Genomic DNA, 19519 nt, shown 5'->3' on the forward strand with positions numbered 1-19519 from the left:
TCATTGAGTATTTCAATTTTAAATGTCTCGTCGTTTATATTTTATATAGTATTTGTATAATTAATAATTATTATTGTATGTAGTCACTGAACAAACTCGCATACTCAACAGTGAAAGTCTGAAAGAATAAAAAATACACACGTCGGTACGGAAAACAGTACAACTACCTACTATACAAGTTATAACTGACATCGCGGTGTACAGACTAAACGGAGCACTATAACACGTTAGACGTTACATCACATAATATGTTATATTATATTGTATTACCTACGAATATAATATACTTAGTTAACAAGTGCTTATAAACGTAAATATTTTGATAATTTGAAATAAAATTTTAATTAACAATAAGAATGTCTATCAAAAAACTTTATGGCGTTCCCGCAATCGATTTTGTAAAAAAGTTTGTTGATAAATATAAAAGTGAAATCGATTCAGATTTAAAATTTATAATCGGTTGGTATACCGTAAATAAGAGCCGTAATTTGCATGTATTAATTTTATATGAAACAACGTCTGAAGAATCTGCTGCATCAATCCTCTTACTTTCAAAATGCGATTTCGACCCACTGAGACGACAGAAAAATCCAAATATTCTGGATTTTGTGTATACAATTCAATCAAGACGAAGGAAAGGATATGCTGCTCAACTTGTTACAAAAGCTCAACAGGATTTTCAATTCACGGTATTCTGCAAAAATGACGAGACATCCAACTTGTTTGCAAAATTGAAATGTATAAAAAATGATTCTTTAACTAAATCGACTAATTTAGATGTATTCCGTTGGGACATGGCATGTAAAAACTAATAAATGAATGCTATTAATTTTTTATTTTATTACTTAACTAAAAATGTATTTTTACATTTAATTTTACTCGAAAACAAATTGACTTCTTACTTAATTTTGAGTGTCTTACTCAAAAGTTATGACAAAGAAGATTGGAAAGTTGGACATAGTTATTTTAATAAATTCAATTATAAATTTAATTGCAAAATTTGTTTCATTAATTATTAACATTGTAATTTTTTTTTTTGTCTTAAATACATTTTCTTGCACGAATAAAATTTAATTTTGAAATTAATTAAACTATGTCTTAATACATGCACAATTCAGCATAATTTGAAATCTAAAAATTGGTATTTTATGGAATGTTTTATTTAATTTTGAGGCAGTTTTGAGAAATAACCTAACATAATTGTTGAAACCTAGATAATTTAAACATAATATTAGTGAATGGTCATCAACCATAGTCACCACCATAGGTATAATACACATATTTATATTTTGTCTATGGTCACTTTTCACATGGCCGACTCTGTGTCTCTGTTAAAGTTTCTGTAGCAAAATGGCCAAAATGTTTAGCTGAAATTAAAGTAAAACCATATATTATAGGTTACTTGTTTTAAGATAATAGTATACTGGAAGATACTTAAAACATAATACACTCAATTTCTCGATAATATATTTGTTTTAAATATGATCAATTTAATATATTTAATAACTGAAATTCTGAAGGAGTTATAGTCTATAGAATAATTATAAATAACCAATTTTATTAATTTAATACTAATTTTGCATATTATGATATTAGCAACTTATAATGACTAAGAAAACACAGCAAGGGAAAAATAAAAAACAAAAACATTTAGCCAAGTAATAAAATAAATATTAATTAATAAAAATCATTTAACAAACTACTTATAAATAAAGAGGAAGTACTTGAGTACTTGAGTACTTAACACTTGTATGTTGTAACTTTACAACAATTTATTATTTTACAGTTTACAGAGATCTTTTACAATTTCTCATGTGTTCTACATGACTACATCATGGAATATAATTATAAAAAAAAAAAATGGATATTTAGATTTTAGATGTATGCAAAATGATATAACAGGTTGATTACTATTTACAGGTGTCTGGTTATATTATAATAGTTACACTGTTACAGCCTACTGAGTACTAACAGGTCGCTTGTTCCCGTGCTATTAGTGTCGCCACCTGCCACACTTCAATGGTACTACCAAACTTCTGTGATAGTATGATAATATATTATTATTTATTATCCATATTATCTATACCATAGGTATTATGCTTCAGACATATTCTGTATTACACACAATGTGATTACACATTTATACCGGATCGTATTTACCATTTAGTATTTATGAGTTACGACTAATACAACTTCAGTAATTTTACGCTGTGTTGTGCAACATTTAAAAGCTTGAAATTTAATGCATAGACATTCTTCTTAATTGTTGTCGTCTTTTCGTTTATTGAAGTACAAAAACATCGGAAACTAGGAAAGTCATTAATAAAAGTTTGGCCAACACCGTGAGCAGCAAGGCACAAACACAGTCTCAGAATAGGTAATATTAATCATTTTTATTTCATATTGTTCATTACCAATGATATCACTGATCGGCCTATGTGCAATAACAATTTGTCATTTCAGATGGCCAACCTCTATAAAAACTACTTAAAACTGTTGAAGCAATGGCCGTTGGACCCCAGTAAGACCGGCAGGTAGTTAAATCTTTGCTTTTTATGTTTATCTTTATTATTTCGAATGTATGCGCTTTAGCGCTTACATAAACATTTCATAACTGAATTTGCAAAATAATATGATTGGTATTAACTATTTCATGTATTGCTTAGAGATCTAGGTGAACACATCCGCAAAGAAGTGGGAGCGGCTTTCAGCTCTGGTGATTCTTTTCGTGGGGATTCTACAAAGTGCATAAAAAAATACGAGTCCCTCAAACGTTTGGCAGACAACCACTACTGCAACAAATACAAGCGTTCAATCCAATCTACAGCTTCCGGGCTCAGTGTTCAACATTGCACGGTTGTATTGTCCAGAGAATCTCTAGATATTTTAAATAATCAAAATGAAGGCTTTTTTAAGACAACTTTTAACAAAATCAAGGACAAAATTAGTACGCCAACACAACAGCAGGCCTCACAAGCCAGTACTGCTCGAAGAAGCAATTAGTTATCTATCACCGCAGAAGGGCCACAACATCATAGACATGACATTCGGTGCTGGGGGACATACAGAAAGGATTCTGCAAGAAAATGATACAACAGTTGTTTATTGTTTGGACAGAGACCCAACTGCATGTGCCATGGCAAAACAACTTTCTGAACGTTATCCAAACAGAGTGATACCTTTGAAGGGTAAATTTAGTGATTTGCCAGTTCTGTTAAAAAATTTAGGATGCAAAATGAATAGCTTCGATGGTATTTTATTTGATTTTGGTGCTTCTTCTATGCAATTTGATACGGCTTCCAGAGGCTTTTCAATTAGTAAGAATGGCCCTTTAGATATGCGAATGGACCCCGAAGAACAGACAATTACAGCAGCAGAAGTGTTAGCGAAAGCTGATCAATCAGATCTTTATAAAATATTTAAAGTATACGGAGAGGAAAAACAATCAAAAAAAATTGCAAATGCTGTAATCGAAGCAAGGTACAATTCCTAATTACTATTTAGTTATAGTTTTTATATCAATAAATTCATGTTTTTAGAAGTTAAAAATTTAGTTGAGTGCAATAAATATTTTAACCAATTTTAATTCTCACTATTTAGGTTATTCATTTAATTATATTGACAATTAACATAAAATATTTAAACGTTCTGGTTTGAATTGGTAATTTATAATTTATCTACCTATTTCTGTACTTTAGGTATTTATTTAAGCCACTAAAAACTACACGTGATTTTTGTGAGCTTGTGCAAAATGTTTGTGATAATGAGATGAGAAGCGACATGTTGCATAGGCCATCTCATCCGGCTACCAAAGTGTTCCAAGCGTTACGCATATTTGTCAACAATGAATTGAACGAGATCAACCACAGTATAGTGTTGGCGAGCCATTATTTGAAAATGGGCGGAGTCATGGTGACGGTTGCTTTTCATTCTCTCGAAGACACCATAGTGAAACGGCATATTCAGGGTAATATCAATGAAAATATGGCTAACACTCTACCCTTGAAGTATATTAACCCCATGCAGGCCTACGATAAAGAGTTTATGGATGTGGTTAATGACAGTTGTTGGCATCAAATCCACAAGCACGTGATCACTCCAAGTGTTGAAGAGGTTGAATCAAATCCTAGAAGCAGATCAGCACGTCTCAGGGCGGCCATTCGCATCAAATAGGACTAGTTTTTGTTAGATTTTGTCATCTTATTTTTGTAGATTAAATATAATTATTCTTAAAATAGTATTATTTCATTTACATGCACATTAATTGGATAAAACTAAAATAACACTAAAAAAAATGTTGGTGATCAGAAACAAAACCCTTTAACACGTTGACATGAGTAACAAGTACCCGTGGCCTGTGTTAATGCATTTCTGACATACAGTAACCTGTTTTGTATTAATTCTTTATTGAGCAGCTATAGCAGAACACATTTAAGATTTGTATAGGGCATTCATTAGTGTAAGACTTACTTAAAATCTACCAATTTTACTAGTGCCAACGGGCGTCAGCAAGTCAAATTACAGCGGCCACTTGTACGCATATTATGTAAAATTGACATTGGCGTTTAATGTGTTAATAAGCATTAAAAGTAAAAATTACATTATAAAACTGAATGAACTGTTACAAAAAAATGATCAAAACTGAAAATTACCATAAAATGTAGATATACGTGCAATGAGTAACATCCAAAACCATGATAAAATTCAGCTCGCTATGTACGTATGTAGGTATCGTGTTCGTATAGCAGCCACTGTGAATCTGTATTCTCGTGGAAGAGAAAGATCTTTTGGCGGCCCCCAGTGTATTTATTAAAGCGTAAATTGGCCCACCAACTATAAAGGGTTGGACCACCGTGACCTAAGTCATAACTTATTACATACTAGTTCTAGTCATCACCAAGTTTTAATTACTAATGTATGTATGATATAGAATCTGTATATCACTGGTATTCAAAAATTGTGTTCAATTTATTTTGGGTTTACAATATCTTGTAAGAATTTCCTGTAAATTGTAAACTCGAGATGGCAATACCAGATACTAAAAAGGTTTATTTTGCCGTGAAAATATTTCCAATAAAAATTCAGTACACTTATTGTAAATTATAAGTGTACTGAATTTGTACAGTAACACAACCAAATTTAATTTGCAAAACTAATGCCAGGTTGCACGAAAAATTAAATAATTTAATGTATCAATCATGGGCAACTAATTCATATTTAAGGGACGATTAGCTCACTGTTAAAAATCAATTGACATGTCAAATTCTTACTACATAAAAAGCATTTATAATTAATGATTATTTTATAACACAACAGACTTAGACCCAAAAACTGAGTTATGGTATTATTTGATATTTAAAAAAAAGTCAACCAAGCATTTTTTATGTTACAAACTTGGCTCTATATTTTAAAAGTAATAAAAACTATAAGTTCTTCAGTTATACGATATCAGATTAAATTGTGATATAATAAATAAAATGTGTGATGTAATATGAAATTTATGGTAAATGCCATAATGTATTTATTTAAAAGTTTTAAAAATACAAAAAAGAAAACAATTAAAATTTAATAATTACAATAAAAATGTAATAATGATACTTGTGTTTTAACAAGAATTTGTATGGCACTAGATCGGTACTGTATAATGGATTTACTAAAATAGACCAATAATTTCTCCTGTTTCAGTATTCAAGTCAATATCGTAGATACTTGGACGAGTAGACAAGCCGGGCATTTTGGATATCTATATTTAAAAAAAAAAATGATTTATTAATTTTATTAATTATTTTGACAAAATATTATGAATTACTTCTCCGGCTATTGTAACAATGAATCCGGCACCAGCAGATACATAGACATCCGCTATTGGTAGAGTGAAGTTTGTAGGTACACCTTTTAGATTTGGATCTCCGCTTAATGACAACGCTGTTTTTGCCACACAAACTGGTAACTTCCCATAACCCTTAATAGTATTTTAAAACACATATTATTTAATGATGAGAAAAATGTTTAGAGTGGGTGTATAATATGTAATAGATTCTCGATTCCATAAGGGCATACTTAAATTGAATATTATGATGCATTTCATACTATAGAAAAATTATTTTTCTTGGCATATTAAGAAATTATTAAATTGATAAATATGACATGAATTAACACCTTAGATTCGTATGTATTCAATTTGTTTAAAACTTTTTCATTAAACTCCACAGATTGTGCACCGTACATTTCTTTAGCAATAGTTTCAATCTTGAGCTGCAGTGGCATATTCAGGTCATACAAAAATCTACATTTTAAAACAAAAATTTAACATTTTACGGAAAGACAATTTTACAGAAACCGTATTGTAGATTACTTGAATTCTTGGGGTTGTTGACTGGCGTTAATAACAGTCTCAGCTAATTTGATAGCTCCAGACCCACCATTTTCCCAGTGGGTGCTCACAACCGCATCCATTGCACCTGCCTGTAGACTCGCATCTCTAACAATTTTCCATTCGTTTTCAGTGTCAGCCTTCATAGCGTTTATGGCTACAACTACAGGAACACCAAACTTGACACTATTGCTGATGTGCTTTTGCAAATTTGCCACGCCTTTAATCAATGCTTCCTGTTATAAAAAATTAATGGCATTAGACAATCTTACAAACAAGTCGAACAAAACACAGTTACTTCTTTTTCTACTGGCGTGACAGAGACATTGGGATTGATAGCTCCACCACCATGCATTCTTAAAGCCCTAACAGTACACACTAACACTATGGTACTTGGCAAAAGACCAGAATATCTGGTTTTTATGTTGAAAAATTTTTCCATTCCTATAAAAAAATTCATTCAGAATTTTAAATTTGTTAACTGTCATAATTATATGATTTTCTTGTTTAGTTGTCCCTTTTTTTTATTTTAGACTTACCAATATCTGATCCAAAACCGGCTTCAGTAACAACAAAGCCATCGGGACCTACTAGTTTAGAAGCAAGCAAATCTGCTACAATAGATGACGCACCATGAGCAATATTGGCAAATGGGCCAGCATGCACCAGTACTGGGGTCCCCTCAAGTGTTTGCATTAACGTTGGATTAATAGCATCTTTCAAAAGCACAGCCATTGCACCAGTCATACCTAAGTCATCTGCAGTGACATCATTACTTGATGTAAAATGACACATATTCTTATCTTGGGCAACTACTATACGTGATAGCCTTTCTTTTAAATCGCTGGCATCTTTGGCCAGAGCCAGAATGGCCATGATTTCACTAGCCACAGATATATCAAAACATGTTTGCCGAGTATGGTTTTTCTCAGTTGGTGACTGGCCAATTGTAATTTTACGCAAAAAACGATCATTTGTATCCATTACTAAAAGTGGGAAATATTATTCTTATGAACTTAGTCAAATAAATCATAGTTTAAAATATAATACCATACATGAATATTATTTAATATTTACCTCTATTCCATGATATAGTATCTGGATCAATATTTAGCCTGGAAAAAGAAGCAATTTCTTCAGCAGTCAACGTTGACGGGTCAGTTTTGTCAATTCCAAGCTTCTTTAACCTGTTCAGTTGTATTGGAGAGAACTTACGTACACCATTCACAGTTGGTACAAGACGATCATATAAGGCTTGGTCTTTTTGGGTAGCCTCATGGAACATACGAGCATCAATTTGTGCAGCCATCAAATTGTTTGCAGCTGTAACTGCGTGTATATCACCAGTCAGATGGAGGTTGAAATCTTCCATTGGTATTACTTGAGAATAACCACCGCCGGCCGCACCACCTAATAAAAGCAGTTGATAAACAAAACCAATTTTAATCCAAAACCAATAAGTGAAATTTACTAATATATTCAAAAACCTTTAATTCCAAATGTTGGTCCTTGTGAGGGTTGTCTCAAACATGCAATAGTATTTCTTTTAGAGTGTGCTGCTAACGCTTGAACGAGACCTACTGTTGTTGTGCTCTTGCCTTCACCGAAAGATGTTGGTGTGATACTGAAATATATATTTTTACATTAGAATATTTCATCATAAAACAAAGTATCCTATTGATTTAGCTTCTATTCTAGAAAGAGATTTGAACTCAAACACAATGAATAAGTTAAATATATATTAAAATTATTTATTTAATAAATCATTAATTAGAAACAAGATAAATACTAAATAGGTAGTATTAATATTTACATGAATTATTGCTATACATAATATACTATTATAAAATTAAAATATTTTATTTATAATTTGTCTCCCCTTAATGTTTCTCAATAGTTTATATTATTAATATTATAATCACTGTGTGGTAATAAAAAAAAATTATTAAAAAAAAATAGTAAGTTATACATTTATAATATATAAATTATAAACATAAATGAAGACATATTTAAATTTTGTTATGTATGCTGACTGCTGACAGTATATTACTATTTTTAGCATTAATCATTAAAATGGTTTATAAAAACAGTTTATCAAAGATTTCTAAATGAAGTGACAAAAAAAGAATTATATTTACATACCCAGTAACAACAATATATTTTCCGTTTTTTATGTTCTTTAGACGGTCTAAAGTGGATATACAAATTTTAGCCTTTTTATTACCATACAAAATCACTTCAGATTCGTTTAGACCTATTTCTTTGGCCAACACCATTATATTCTTTGGTTCTTGACTTCTAGCAATTTCAATATCACTGGAAAAAAAAGAAAATATTTTTAACTTTTGTGAGAGAACATAACATAATTATCGACTTTACCTAGGCACTGGTCTTTGAAGTTTTAGTGGAAGTATGTCTAAATTCCATTGGGTTTTGTAGATAATGTTTGCAACCTTTGTAGCTGCTTGTACAGTATTTGATAGCAACATAGCAACAGTCATAGGTCCAACACCACCAGGCACTGGTGTTATGGCGGATGCTCTTAGAGATGTTGATGCGTAGTGAACATCTCCAACCAAACGGTAACCAGACTTTTTTGAAGAGTCTAAGTAGAAGGTAAACATTTTACACAAATTAAATTGTCAAACTTATAAGGATAATTACCTGGAAGAGAATTGATACCACAATCTATAACTACTGCTCCAGGTTTTATCCATGAACCATGAACAAATTCTGGTTTGCCAATAGCAACCACCAAAATATCTGCTTTGGATACCTAAATACAGTACCTATTATTTAGTGGAGTTTGAATTGTTTATAGATGGAAAATAAATTTTATTTTTAAAAGAAAAATAATTGTTACAATAATAATAATATAATGTAACCAGATAAACTAGTTATTAAAAAATATATATGTAAATGTTAAATTATCAACATGCATACTATAGTATACTATATACTATCATATACTATTATTATAGCTAATAATCGTTTTGAAACTCTTGGTAAAAAAAAATATTATTAATTTATAAACAAAATGTGGTTTGTTTTTAAATCATGTGAAGACAAAAATAAAAAAAAAGGTAGATTTGTATTTATCTATGCTCATAAAAAATTATATTATACTTGACTTTTTAAACATACTTCATTTTCAATGTCCTTAGTTTTGGAATGACAAATTGTAACAGTAGCATTATGCCATAAAAGTAAACTAGCTACAGGTGCCCCAACAATTTTACTGCGACCCAATACCACAGCTCTTGTTCCAGAAATTTCAATCCCACTTCTGGAATTATAATTAACAATATATAAATAATTAGGATTATATAATTTAAATGGTAAACTTTTTTTACCTTTTGATTAGTTGAATAACACCATTTGGAGTGCAAGGAATGAGACCAGTTAGATCACCAATGGCTACGCGACCTTCATTAACAATGTTTAAACTATGTGCATAAACAAAGATACATAAAATATTTAAAATATCTTTCAAATAATTTTAAGACTTTAGATAGGGATAGACTGACGGCAAATTTAGGTCCTGACAAATTGTTTTAAATAACACTAATCAAGGTGCCCAACAATTGTTTTTTAATAACAATAGTTATTTACCAATAACAGCAGTATAGCATAGATAAGGTAAAAACATAAAACATTTATATGTATGTAGTCTGTAATAGATCAATAGTTATTCATTATTAGAGCTCGGATGTTAATGACCAAAATGTGCCTATTTGTTATCTAGACTCCATGAATCAAATTTATATCAAACTCTGGTGTAATTCTGGCTGTGCGAAAAAAAATATAAATATCCGAGCTCTATTCATTATAAGTATACATTGAATATTATAATAAATTATTGATATAGTTATTCATAATATTGAACCTACTGGGTACTATTGAATACTACAGTAATAATATTGTTTAAACCCATACTGAATAGATGACAATTTGTCTATATAACTTACATTTTTTTTATTTAATTGGCCTAAATTAAAAAGAGTGATCTTAATATATAAGGGATCAGTCGGCTTTAGATACAATATGTATATAATATGAAAATTTACCCATCAACGTCCTTTTCAGGAGAAACAGCGTTGGTGATCAAATGTGAATCGATATTTTCTATACAGTCTAACGGCATTTGAACAATAATACCATGAACGGATGAATCACTGTTGTATTTGTTGATTTCTGACAATAACTAATCAACATAAGCAAACAACATAATTATTTTATGATAATGGTTATGTAGGTACAAATATTTTGTAACTGGTTCAATTGAAACATAGTTTAATGAAATTTAAAACCATAATAATGCACACCTCATTTTGAGTGATTGTCTTGGGATACTGTACATGTGATGCTTCGACACCCACTTCGGCCGCAGACTTAATTTTCTGCCTGATATAGACATTGGAATCATCACGTCCTCCTACTTGAACAATAACGAGATGAACTTTAAACCCATTAAAATGTTCAGCAAGTGCAGCCGTTAGTTTTTTTAAGTCGCTTTTCGTTTCCCTAATTCATAATGAGGAACATATTAGTAAGTGTATCAAAATATGAAACTAAGCACAAACTTTAATCGTAGGTAGTTAAATTTTCAACTTACTTGGACAATTCAGTACCGGACAGTACTTTTGCAACAACTTCTTCGGACATGACGCTGAAGAGTGCCGACAGTAAAATGAATGGGAAGGAAATACAATTAATACGAGTATAGTGTATGCGACTGTCGACTGATTGAAGTGCAAATAGAAGGAATGAAGGATTCTAAAGAATGATGGACGAGCTGCAAACTGCAAAGGTTTGAAAATAATTAATTTGGGATTACCACGGTCCACCTGTTGCTCGTTATCAATAAAATGGAAATCGCGTTATCTGCTTGCCGGTATAATGTATGCGTCCTATTATGTAAATTTAAATATTTTTTCCCACTGCTGCCCGGTCCAGCATATGAATAGTATTAACATTAAAATTTAAAATCAAATTCTGATAATTATGGTTCAACAATCAAAATGTTGTATTAAAATACTAGAGGCCATTATTTTTAATCATGTTATTACAGAAGCAGGTTTTATCGCTAGAAAATCGATGATTATAATATTCGTATTTATACGCAATTATAAAATTTAATTACGTTATTGTAATTTATATTGTATTTTTTCTTCTTCAATCTTTAGTCTTCTTGAGTTTTCAAGGTTCATCACCACATCAACAACATTCCACTATTTGTTCCTGTATTTATATTTTATAATGTACTTAATAATATTTAATAAGGTATTTTTTATCCGTTAAGACGTTTAAGTAATTCAATTCTTTTTATTTTAGACCGTTCTAATGTTTTATTATTAATTATTTGTTGTAATAAAAATCGAAATCTCTAATTGCAACATAATTATCGTTTTAACAAAGAAGTAATGCAATAATGTAATTTCTGACTAGTATAGATATTGGATAATAACCGTGCTATCAGCTCATATTAATAGCGAACGTGCTGATAATGTTTATATTTAAATTGTTTTTAATGTACCTTCTTTTTTTAAAAATTATTTCAATGTACAAATAGTACTATTATTATAAATTTATATTTTATTATAACTTAAAAGTTATTAAACACGGACTAAGTAATAAGTATCGTATAGTTTATTAGCTAAATAAAAGTTATAAATTATATAGAACTAATTGGAATGATCGAATTAAAAAAAATTTTCAACATTTGAAAATTAAACCATTCTTAAAAGTGGACCACTCAGACTGTCCATATACCTTCCAGCAAGCTGGTTGCGATCATCGTTGCTAAATGATCTTCACTGCGAACAGCAGATCACTAGCCGTCTCACGCTCTGGTACATGGACAAGTCTCATCATCGTGGCTGATGACGACTCCAGATTTGCACCTGGAGGGGACGATGCATACTACAGAAATGATCCTGTGAAGTATGATCTTAACTTATTCGCCGACGCCGGCCCGTACTTATAATGTCCGTCGGCTGCTTAACACGAGATTCCCGGAGATTGGCACATCGGATTTTGACATGAATGAACGATAGGAACCGAACTTATTAACTGGAAAATAACCTGACAAATCGTTTTCGACGATTACGTTGTCAGTTCGGATTACGGAATATAAGAAAACATTATTAAATATTCTGAAAAAGCGTCGACTACGACGCGTTTCATTGAGTGTTTGACGACAGAGCCATCTATAGACGGCTATCAACATATCACTAACAAACACGAATTAATAGCGTTTTCCACCATACCGCACTGTTGCACCCAGGTTGCACTGATATAGGTCACTGATAGTCGTCCTGGGTGCAAGTGTAGATGAAACACAAAATCAATACTTATCACCGATATATAAAGATAATAAAATATTTGATGGGTACTTTGGTCACAGAATATATTTCATCTATTCTGTGCTTTGATATTTATCAGGAAAATGATAAAGCCCACCGTCGACTGGAGATCGTGCAACTATCAATGCACTCAGTGCAAGAAACTGGCCGAGTGTAGTGAGGTGAAATATAAAAAATGTCAACCAGTGCGCACCAGTATTCCAGATGGAACATACATTATGTGCACCAGATGCCAACAGTGCAGTCGGTGCAGTGTGGTGGAAAACTCATTAAGATATAGGTACTAACATTGATAATATAATATAGTATTATACTATTTTGTATAATCAATGGTACTAAGTATATTATCTTAATTCGTGACTCGTGCTAACAAATCACTTAAATAGTCCTAATATAGTAACTAAATGCAAAAAGGGCACATGTACTTTACATAATAACATAATAATGACAATATTTAAGAAATATATAAAAAAAATGGAAATTACTAATTTATTATCATTGAAGCACAGATTTCTATACTACACTATATAGAAATCTGTGCATTGAAGTGATACAATTTAAATATACAATAATAATCTGAGTTCATGATTATACATCTGTACTTATACTCAATAATAATAAATAATAAAAAAACTATTGCAAGTGACAATGAAGTTTAACAAAAGAACTTTTCAATTATCACATCAAATATTTTATATTAGGTACACCATACATCAAAAATATTTATATATTTTATTTATTAAATGAAATAATGTTAATTAAAAAATGTTGGCTTTTCAATTTAAAACTAGACATTAAAAAATGGATGTCTATAATTTAACACAGTATAGGTACCATAATACCAAATACCAATAATACCATACTAGTTACAACTACTATGGACTAAGATATAATAATATATAACTATATAAATGTTAAAAAGTGTTATAATATATGCACATCAATACATTACATAAGGATATTTAATTATCCATTTAACATATTGTAGTAAAAGTAAAAAAAGTAACAGGTAAGATAATCTAAGACCGTGAGTAGACTATAGATATTAATATATTCTATTCTATAATATCTATGAGTAAAACACACTCAAAAACCATAACGCGTACGTAAGCAATATGCCTAATTAACGTTTCTGACGAACAATGTCCGCAATATTTGCATTTAAAAAGACGAAAAAATATCCAATACTTTCGAGAAGAGTGACAACACCGTTTTGTATAGATCTTGGTCGAAAATATTTACACTCAGCGATTTGCGGACAACGACTAGTTTCAATACTTAAGCCGACGGGTGCCGCTAGATAGCTCTAGCGTTGAATGTCCACTGTGCCGCAGCATTGAATCACGTCGCCGTCGATGTCGGTACGTCCAATTAGCTGCACTTGAATTCGGTTAACAAAGCGACCACTCAATCGAAAAAAATAGTGTGTCTGAGTACACTCCAGTCAATGAGTTCGATTCCCTTAGTGCAAATATTCGATGTGCCAATCTCCGGGAATCTCGTGTTAAGCAGCCGACGGACATTATAAGTACGGGCCGGCGTCGGCGAATAAGTTAAGATCATACTTCACAGGATCATTTCTGTAGTATGCATCGTCCCCTCCAGGTGCAAATCTGGAGTCGTCATTGGCCACGATGATGAGATTTGTCCATTTACCAGAGCGTGAGACGGCTAGTGATCTGCTGTTCGCAGTGAAGATCATTTAGCAACGATGATCGCAACCAGCTTGCTGGAAGGTATGTGGACAGTCTGAGTGGTCCACTTTATAAATTGTTTAAACTTGAAATAACAAGCTGTTGTTAACGAAAACTGATATATATTAGTAACTTCTGCATACTTACTTATTTTAAGACTTTTAGGGAGTAGGAGCTAAAGTAAGTAATGCAACGAAAAAAAAAGTAGTTGAAATGTAATATTTTTTCTGAATGAAACCAATTTTACAATAGTAATTATTATGGGATGTGTTTATCCTAAAATGTGCACCAAAACTAGCACTGCTACAGTTTTTTTAAATCGAGTACGAAAACAAAATTTGATCTCAATGTGTACCACATTCCACAAGTACAAATTAAATCGAATACAATAATACTGCACCAGTAACTGGTCCAACTGTTGTCCAAAGTTATCTGAATATTGGTAAAATCAAATCACATCTAATCAAGTCCGTGGTGAATCGAATGATTTTTGCACTCGGACCATGGAGTAAATAATTACTCAATGCGTCAATAATTGTCAAAACGTAAACTATATTAGTTCGTGATGGCCGGATGGCGTGATATTATTTATGATTATAATAATATCACAGAATAGATAAATATCATGGTTTCCATTGTTTTTTTACATGAAATAAAATATGTTGGTGACACTGTTGGTTTTTATCTATTATTAATGTTCAATGTTATCAAAATATTTGTTATATCGTGATTCGTAATTATGATTATCTATCTATAACATTACAATTTACAATTTAAAACTGTGAAGCTATTCATGAACTTCTACGTTTAAGAGTTTAAGACTATCAAACTAATAACTATTAAAGTGTGAAGTGAACAGTGAACTGTTAATTGTTTTTTTTTAATTATTGCAACTATAACAATTGCAACAATGGTTAAAGTAAAGTCAATAAAAATAGATCCCCATAAAAATTTTTCTAAGGCATTAATGAAAATGAAGTTTATGAATCCGGGTATAGACACGAAGGAAGTAGCTGTAACAATTAAATCTGAACATAGACCTAAGAAAAAAGATGTTTCCAAGATTAATAATTGGGAACCGTTTTATGATATTCTACCTATGTCAAGACTATCATTTAACGGTATGAATACTGATGTAGAGAATATGATGAAAAAACTTGGCGTGCTTCAGCGTGACCCTCATGAACATGGTAAAATGGACGTGGATATAACGGTTGAAGAAATGATCATAAGAAAAAATAAAATGAAACAGAGGAAAAAGTAAAATGTAATATATTGTATTTTGTATACTTTGTCTTTACATATCTCAATCTTGTATATTATTCTAGGAAAGCTATTATATTCCTATGTATGTTATATTTTATTGTTGTATGAATTATTGACTATAAACTAATGCCCTATTAAATTTTATAAAACTGTATTTTTTAAAATTATAATTGTATTTTTGCTTTTAAACTTTAACTTTTATTTTATAAATTAGAAAAACTTGACAGATGGTTAATTGAGTATCCAAACTCCAATGGTTACATATCAAATACAATATACAAATGGTGTTAACATTGTTACAAAGTTCAAATACTTATGTTGGACATGTTACCTAGGTACCTATAAATTATAATTAAAGTTAATGTACTGACTGAACAATATTAAATAGTGATTTTTACCTAGGTAGGTATGATAACAAGTTACTTGCATACATAGATCTATATAATTATTAATATTATCTATTTGATTATATTTAGATTATAGCTTAAAAAAATAATCTGCATGCCGATCAAAATGTATTCAAATACTTTCAACCAATATGTTAACAATATTGTCTACAGTAAAACATGGAGGTTAAAATTTCAATATTGTCCTTCAAATATGAGCAATCTTACTATTCTTATTCATCTATTTAAAAAAATAATAATTTCATAATATACCATTTATGATTTATCAGTGGTATAACAAGTAATTTGGGCGTCTAATACTTAATAATTAGTAAATAGTTATTACTTTTTATTTGGTATCCACTCTCCACATACAAGTAAAGTTTACTTCAATACTTCAAGTCCATAACCAATAGTGTACTTATAAGCTATAAACATTTTAACATGATGTAGATAGGCAAAATGCTAACCAATTTATGTAATAAATTCCAACTTATTTTGTAAGTAATAACTAGTGTGCTAAAAAACTTAAAATATTATGTAATTTATGAATATGGTTTATTTATTCAATTTATAGCATTATGGGTACTAATAAATGTTGCATTGTTACGTTCAATTTAAGTAGGGAACACTGTACAGTCCCATCTAAAAATTTAAAAAAAATATTTATTTATGAAGTGCAATGCTCGCATGTGTTGTATCCGTCGCACAAACATACAACATAGTTAATTTGTGTTCAGCTGTAAGAATTTTGTGTAGCAAATTTTAAGAGCACACCTTACCCTCATGTGTTGTCTCCATTTAACACACTTACGACATAGCAAATTTTTGTTCACCAGTATCAATGGTGCGCTGATAGTTGATATTAGAGTGAATTGACCTATAATAACATTTAAAGGTAAGATTATTATCTAGGGACGACCTAGGCTTTTATTGATATTATTATTATATTATCTACCTATATCATATACGATTGGACATTGGTATTAACTTTTAAGTTTTAAGTACAAGTCAAAACCTATATAGGTACCATAGAATGGTTAGGTTAGATTAGGTTAAGTACCTACCTGTAGATAGGTTCATGGACCCTGGTATAATATATAGCTTAAAGTTGATTTAAATATTTTGAAAAAATCACTGTTAATATAAAAAATAATAATACATGTTAATGCGAAATGTTTGAAGTCTACGATTAATATTTTTTGAATCACAATAAAATAAACAATTAAATTATTTTAAAATAAATCTCATTCTTGCACATATTTTCTTGGTGATGAACACAAACTATGACCGTTAAATTTATCAAGAAATGTATTATACCTTTGTTTAAATTAATTTTATTTTCGAAAACATAATTTTACAATATCAATAAACTGGAGTATACTCTAGACAGAAGCCTTAGTATTTATACATTTACAAATTAGGTACATTACACCTTGGTGAACTGTATGGAAAGATAGATGGGGTAAAATTATATATTATTGTACAGGGTGTTTAATGTTTATACTTTTATAGTTTCAATAGTTTCATAATTTAAAAAGAATTATAATATAATATTTTAGACTCCGATAGGACTATCGGAAAGAGAAATGTGTTGATTTTACAATTATTGAATGTGTTTTTTGTTTAAGTGAGTATACCCTAATTATCATAGAAGAAAACAATGCTTTGATCTTAAACTTTGTTGGTGGTTTCTGAGGGTAAATTGGATCTAGTTGGTACTTTTTAGAGAGCAAAATAAAAAATTTGTCTAAAAGTTTAAAAATTGTATACAGTTTTTCATATAACACAAGTTATTATTACTGGAATTAAAAAAAGTTGGGTGTAATCCACAAATATTTTTATAAGTATTTGAAATTTAAATTTTGATGACATTGGATATTACAGAGTAAAATAACGATTTCTCATCAAATAATTAATTTTTTTCGTTGTACCTAGTAAAATATTTGACAATTTGATGCTGCATACTTGTACTTGATCTGACCAAGTAACCAATGGCAACAGTTTATACACAAAAAAATATAATACGAATTTCTACTATTACTATTATAATCTGAAACCAACGCTAACCATTTATAAACAAAAAGAACGTTTCAATTTCCACCGCGAATCTCAAGCTCCCTGTTTGACCAGTGACCACCTATTTAAAATGCGTATATCGGAAAATCTTTTCTTATTGCACATGTAGAGCATTCATACCTAACCTAACCTATGAGGAACAACTATTCCAAATTTCAGTTTCGTACGTTTTTTAGTTTTTGAGATATAGCGATGAATGAGTGAGCGAGTTAGTGAGTGGATTTTATCACTTTTATACATATATATATAATATATACATATATATATTAACTTTATGTTTATATTTTCATTTTCCATACACCATAAAATATAAATATTTTGACTTGTTTTAAGCCATTTATGGACAATTTCAAATTTCAATTTTTTTCACAATTGATTTAAGTTATTTTATGGTAGGTAATCAAAAAAAATATATTAATCGTAGACACTTAAAATATAATAATCATCGAGCATTTTATTTTTATTTTTCTGTGATGTAGTGATGATTTTTATGACTACACTTTCAGGGAAAATAAGTCAACGTGCAAATAAGACTTAAATAATTTAATACTTAAAATAAAAATGCATTTTTATCATTCAGATTGTCTTACAAGATATTTTAAAAAAAAATATGAGTTATTTCGTTGATTTTAGTTTTTTTTCTATAAATATCAATACAATTTTATTTGTTGGGCCAAAAACTGTGAAAATGTAATACTAAGTTACTGATATACTGTTGAATATATTAAAAATACATTGGCACAATTAAGGGTTCTTTTACAATATTTTGTATAATTTATGCCCTTGTGTGTTGAACTGATAAAACATTAATATTTTAAAATGCTCAAAATTCACTTGAAATTAAAATATCGTAAAAAACCAACGAAAGAACACAGATAATGTTGTTACTTGATAGGTACCTAAAAGTTTGATTATAGGTTAATTCACTCCAATATCAAAACTGACAGCTCACTATTGAAACTGGCGAACGAAAATGTTCTATGTCGTTCGTGTGTAAGACAACACTGCGGGTGCGACGTCCTCTTAAATTTATCACTATTGGTAAGTATATAGTTATTAATTTTTTAATTAAACAAAATTTTCTGTAAAAAATCCTTCAAAAACAAAAAATATCTACCAAAGTTAATAAAAAAATAAACACATATATCATTGAAAGCTCCGAATCTAAAATAGATATCCATTATTTAGACATAGGTACAGTATTATGGATTTTACACGTGCGTACCTACCTAATTATTATAACACATTGTTGAAATGCATGCAATGCCTGATCACAAAATGGTTCACTATACGTAATAAGCTCTTATGTAAACTATATAATATAGTATATACCTACTATAATACTATGCACAATTA

At 30.1% G+C, this 19519-nt stretch overlaps 3 protein-coding genes and 2 non-coding genes across 7 annotated transcripts; 3 read left to right on the forward strand and 2 right to left on the reverse strand.

The window, feature by feature from the left end:
* Positions 1-829, forward strand: LOC132941922 (uncharacterized). Its single transcript, XM_061010169.1, has one exon. The coding sequence runs from the start codon at positions 357-359 to the stop codon at positions 810-812; it is 456 nt and encodes a 151-aa protein (XP_060866152.1). The 5' UTR covers positions 1-356; the 3' UTR covers positions 813-829.
* Positions 830-2758: 1929 nt separating this feature from the next.
* On the forward strand, positions 2759-4235 carry LOC132941920 (probable methyltransferase-like protein 15 homolog). 2 transcript variants are annotated; one of them, XM_061010168.1, is made up of 3 exons: positions 2759-3480; positions 3699-3967; positions 4027-4235. In XM_061010168.1, the coding sequence occupies exons 1-3, from the start codon at positions 2900-2902 to the stop codon at positions 4035-4037; spliced, it is 861 nt and encodes a 286-aa protein (XP_060866151.1). In that variant the 5' UTR covers positions 2759-2899; the 3' UTR covers positions 4038-4235. The 2 variants fall into 2 exon arrangements, with proteins under 2 accessions (XP_060866151.1, XP_060866150.1); XM_061010167.1 differs by having other exon boundaries at positions 3699-4235.
* Positions 4236-5487: 1252 nt separating this feature from the next.
* Positions 5488-12495, reverse strand: LOC132941919 (C-1-tetrahydrofolate synthase, cytoplasmic). 2 transcript variants are annotated; one of them, XM_061010166.1, is made up of 17 exons: positions 12354-12495; positions 10989-11175; positions 10699-10897; positions 10441-10577; positions 9727-9819; positions 9518-9659; positions 9038-9149; positions 8753-8978; positions 8516-8689; positions 7861-7997; positions 7451-7783; positions 6913-7359; positions 6672-6817; positions 6356-6609; positions 6160-6286; positions 5810-5962; positions 5488-5743 (listed from the first exon to the last, which is right to left on the reverse strand). In XM_061010166.1, the coding sequence occupies exons 2-17, from the start codon at positions 11036-11038 to the stop codon at positions 5654-5656; spliced, it is 2820 nt and encodes a 939-aa protein (XP_060866149.1). In that variant the 5' UTR covers positions 11039-11175; positions 12354-12495; the 3' UTR covers positions 5488-5653. The 2 variants fall into 2 exon arrangements, with proteins under 2 accessions (XP_060866149.1, XP_060866148.1); XM_061010165.1 differs by lacking the exon at positions 12354-12495 and having other exon boundaries at positions 10989-11425.
* LOC132942228 (small nucleolar RNA U3) lies at positions 12124-12326 on the reverse strand. The gene has a single exon (XR_009664245.1). It is a non-coding gene; the product is annotated as a small nucleolar RNA U3 (small nucleolar RNA).
* A 1798-nt stretch (positions 12496-14293) lies between the features above and the next one.
* On the forward strand, positions 14294-14496 carry LOC132942229 (small nucleolar RNA U3). The gene has a single exon (XR_009664246.1). It is a non-coding gene; the product is annotated as a small nucleolar RNA U3 (small nucleolar RNA).
* The last annotated feature ends 5023 nt before the right edge of the window (positions 14497-19519 follow it).

The sequence above is a fragment of the Metopolophium dirhodum genome, chromosome 3, assembly GCF_019925205.1.
Source record: "Metopolophium dirhodum isolate CAU chromosome 3, ASM1992520v1, whole genome shotgun sequence".
In the NCBI taxonomy this organism is placed as follows: domain Eukaryota; kingdom Metazoa; phylum Arthropoda; class Insecta; order Hemiptera; family Aphididae; genus Metopolophium; species Metopolophium dirhodum.

What these genes read in the sequence shown, in the direction of transcription:
- LOC132941919 (XM_061010166.1), bottom strand. Translation starts at nt 11,038, where the DNA reads ATGTCCGAAGAAGTTGTTGCAAAAGTACTGTCCGGTACTGAATTGTCC. An exon ending in CTAAGGACATTGAAAATGAA is followed by an intron (nt 9,150 to 9,517) that starts GTATGTTTAAAA and finishes TACTGTATTTAG; the next exon opens with GTATCCAAAGCAGATATTTT. An exon ending in TGAATACATACGAATCTAAG is followed by an intron (nt 5,963 to 6,159) that starts GTGTTAATTCAT and finishes AATACTATTAAG; the next exon opens with GGTTATGGGAAGTTACCAGT.
- LOC132941920 (XM_061010167.1), top strand. Translation starts at nt 2,900, where the DNA reads ATGAAGGCTTTTTTAAGACAACTTTTAACAAAATCAAGGACAAAATTA. An exon ending in AATGCTGTAATCGAAGCAAG is followed by an intron (nt 3,481 to 3,698) that starts GTACAATTCCTA and finishes TCTGTACTTTAG; the next exon opens with GTATTTATTTAAGCCACTAA.
- LOC132941922 (XM_061010169.1), top strand. Translation starts at nt 357, where the DNA reads ATGTCTATCAAAAAACTTTATGGCGTTCCCGCAATCGATTTTGTAAAA.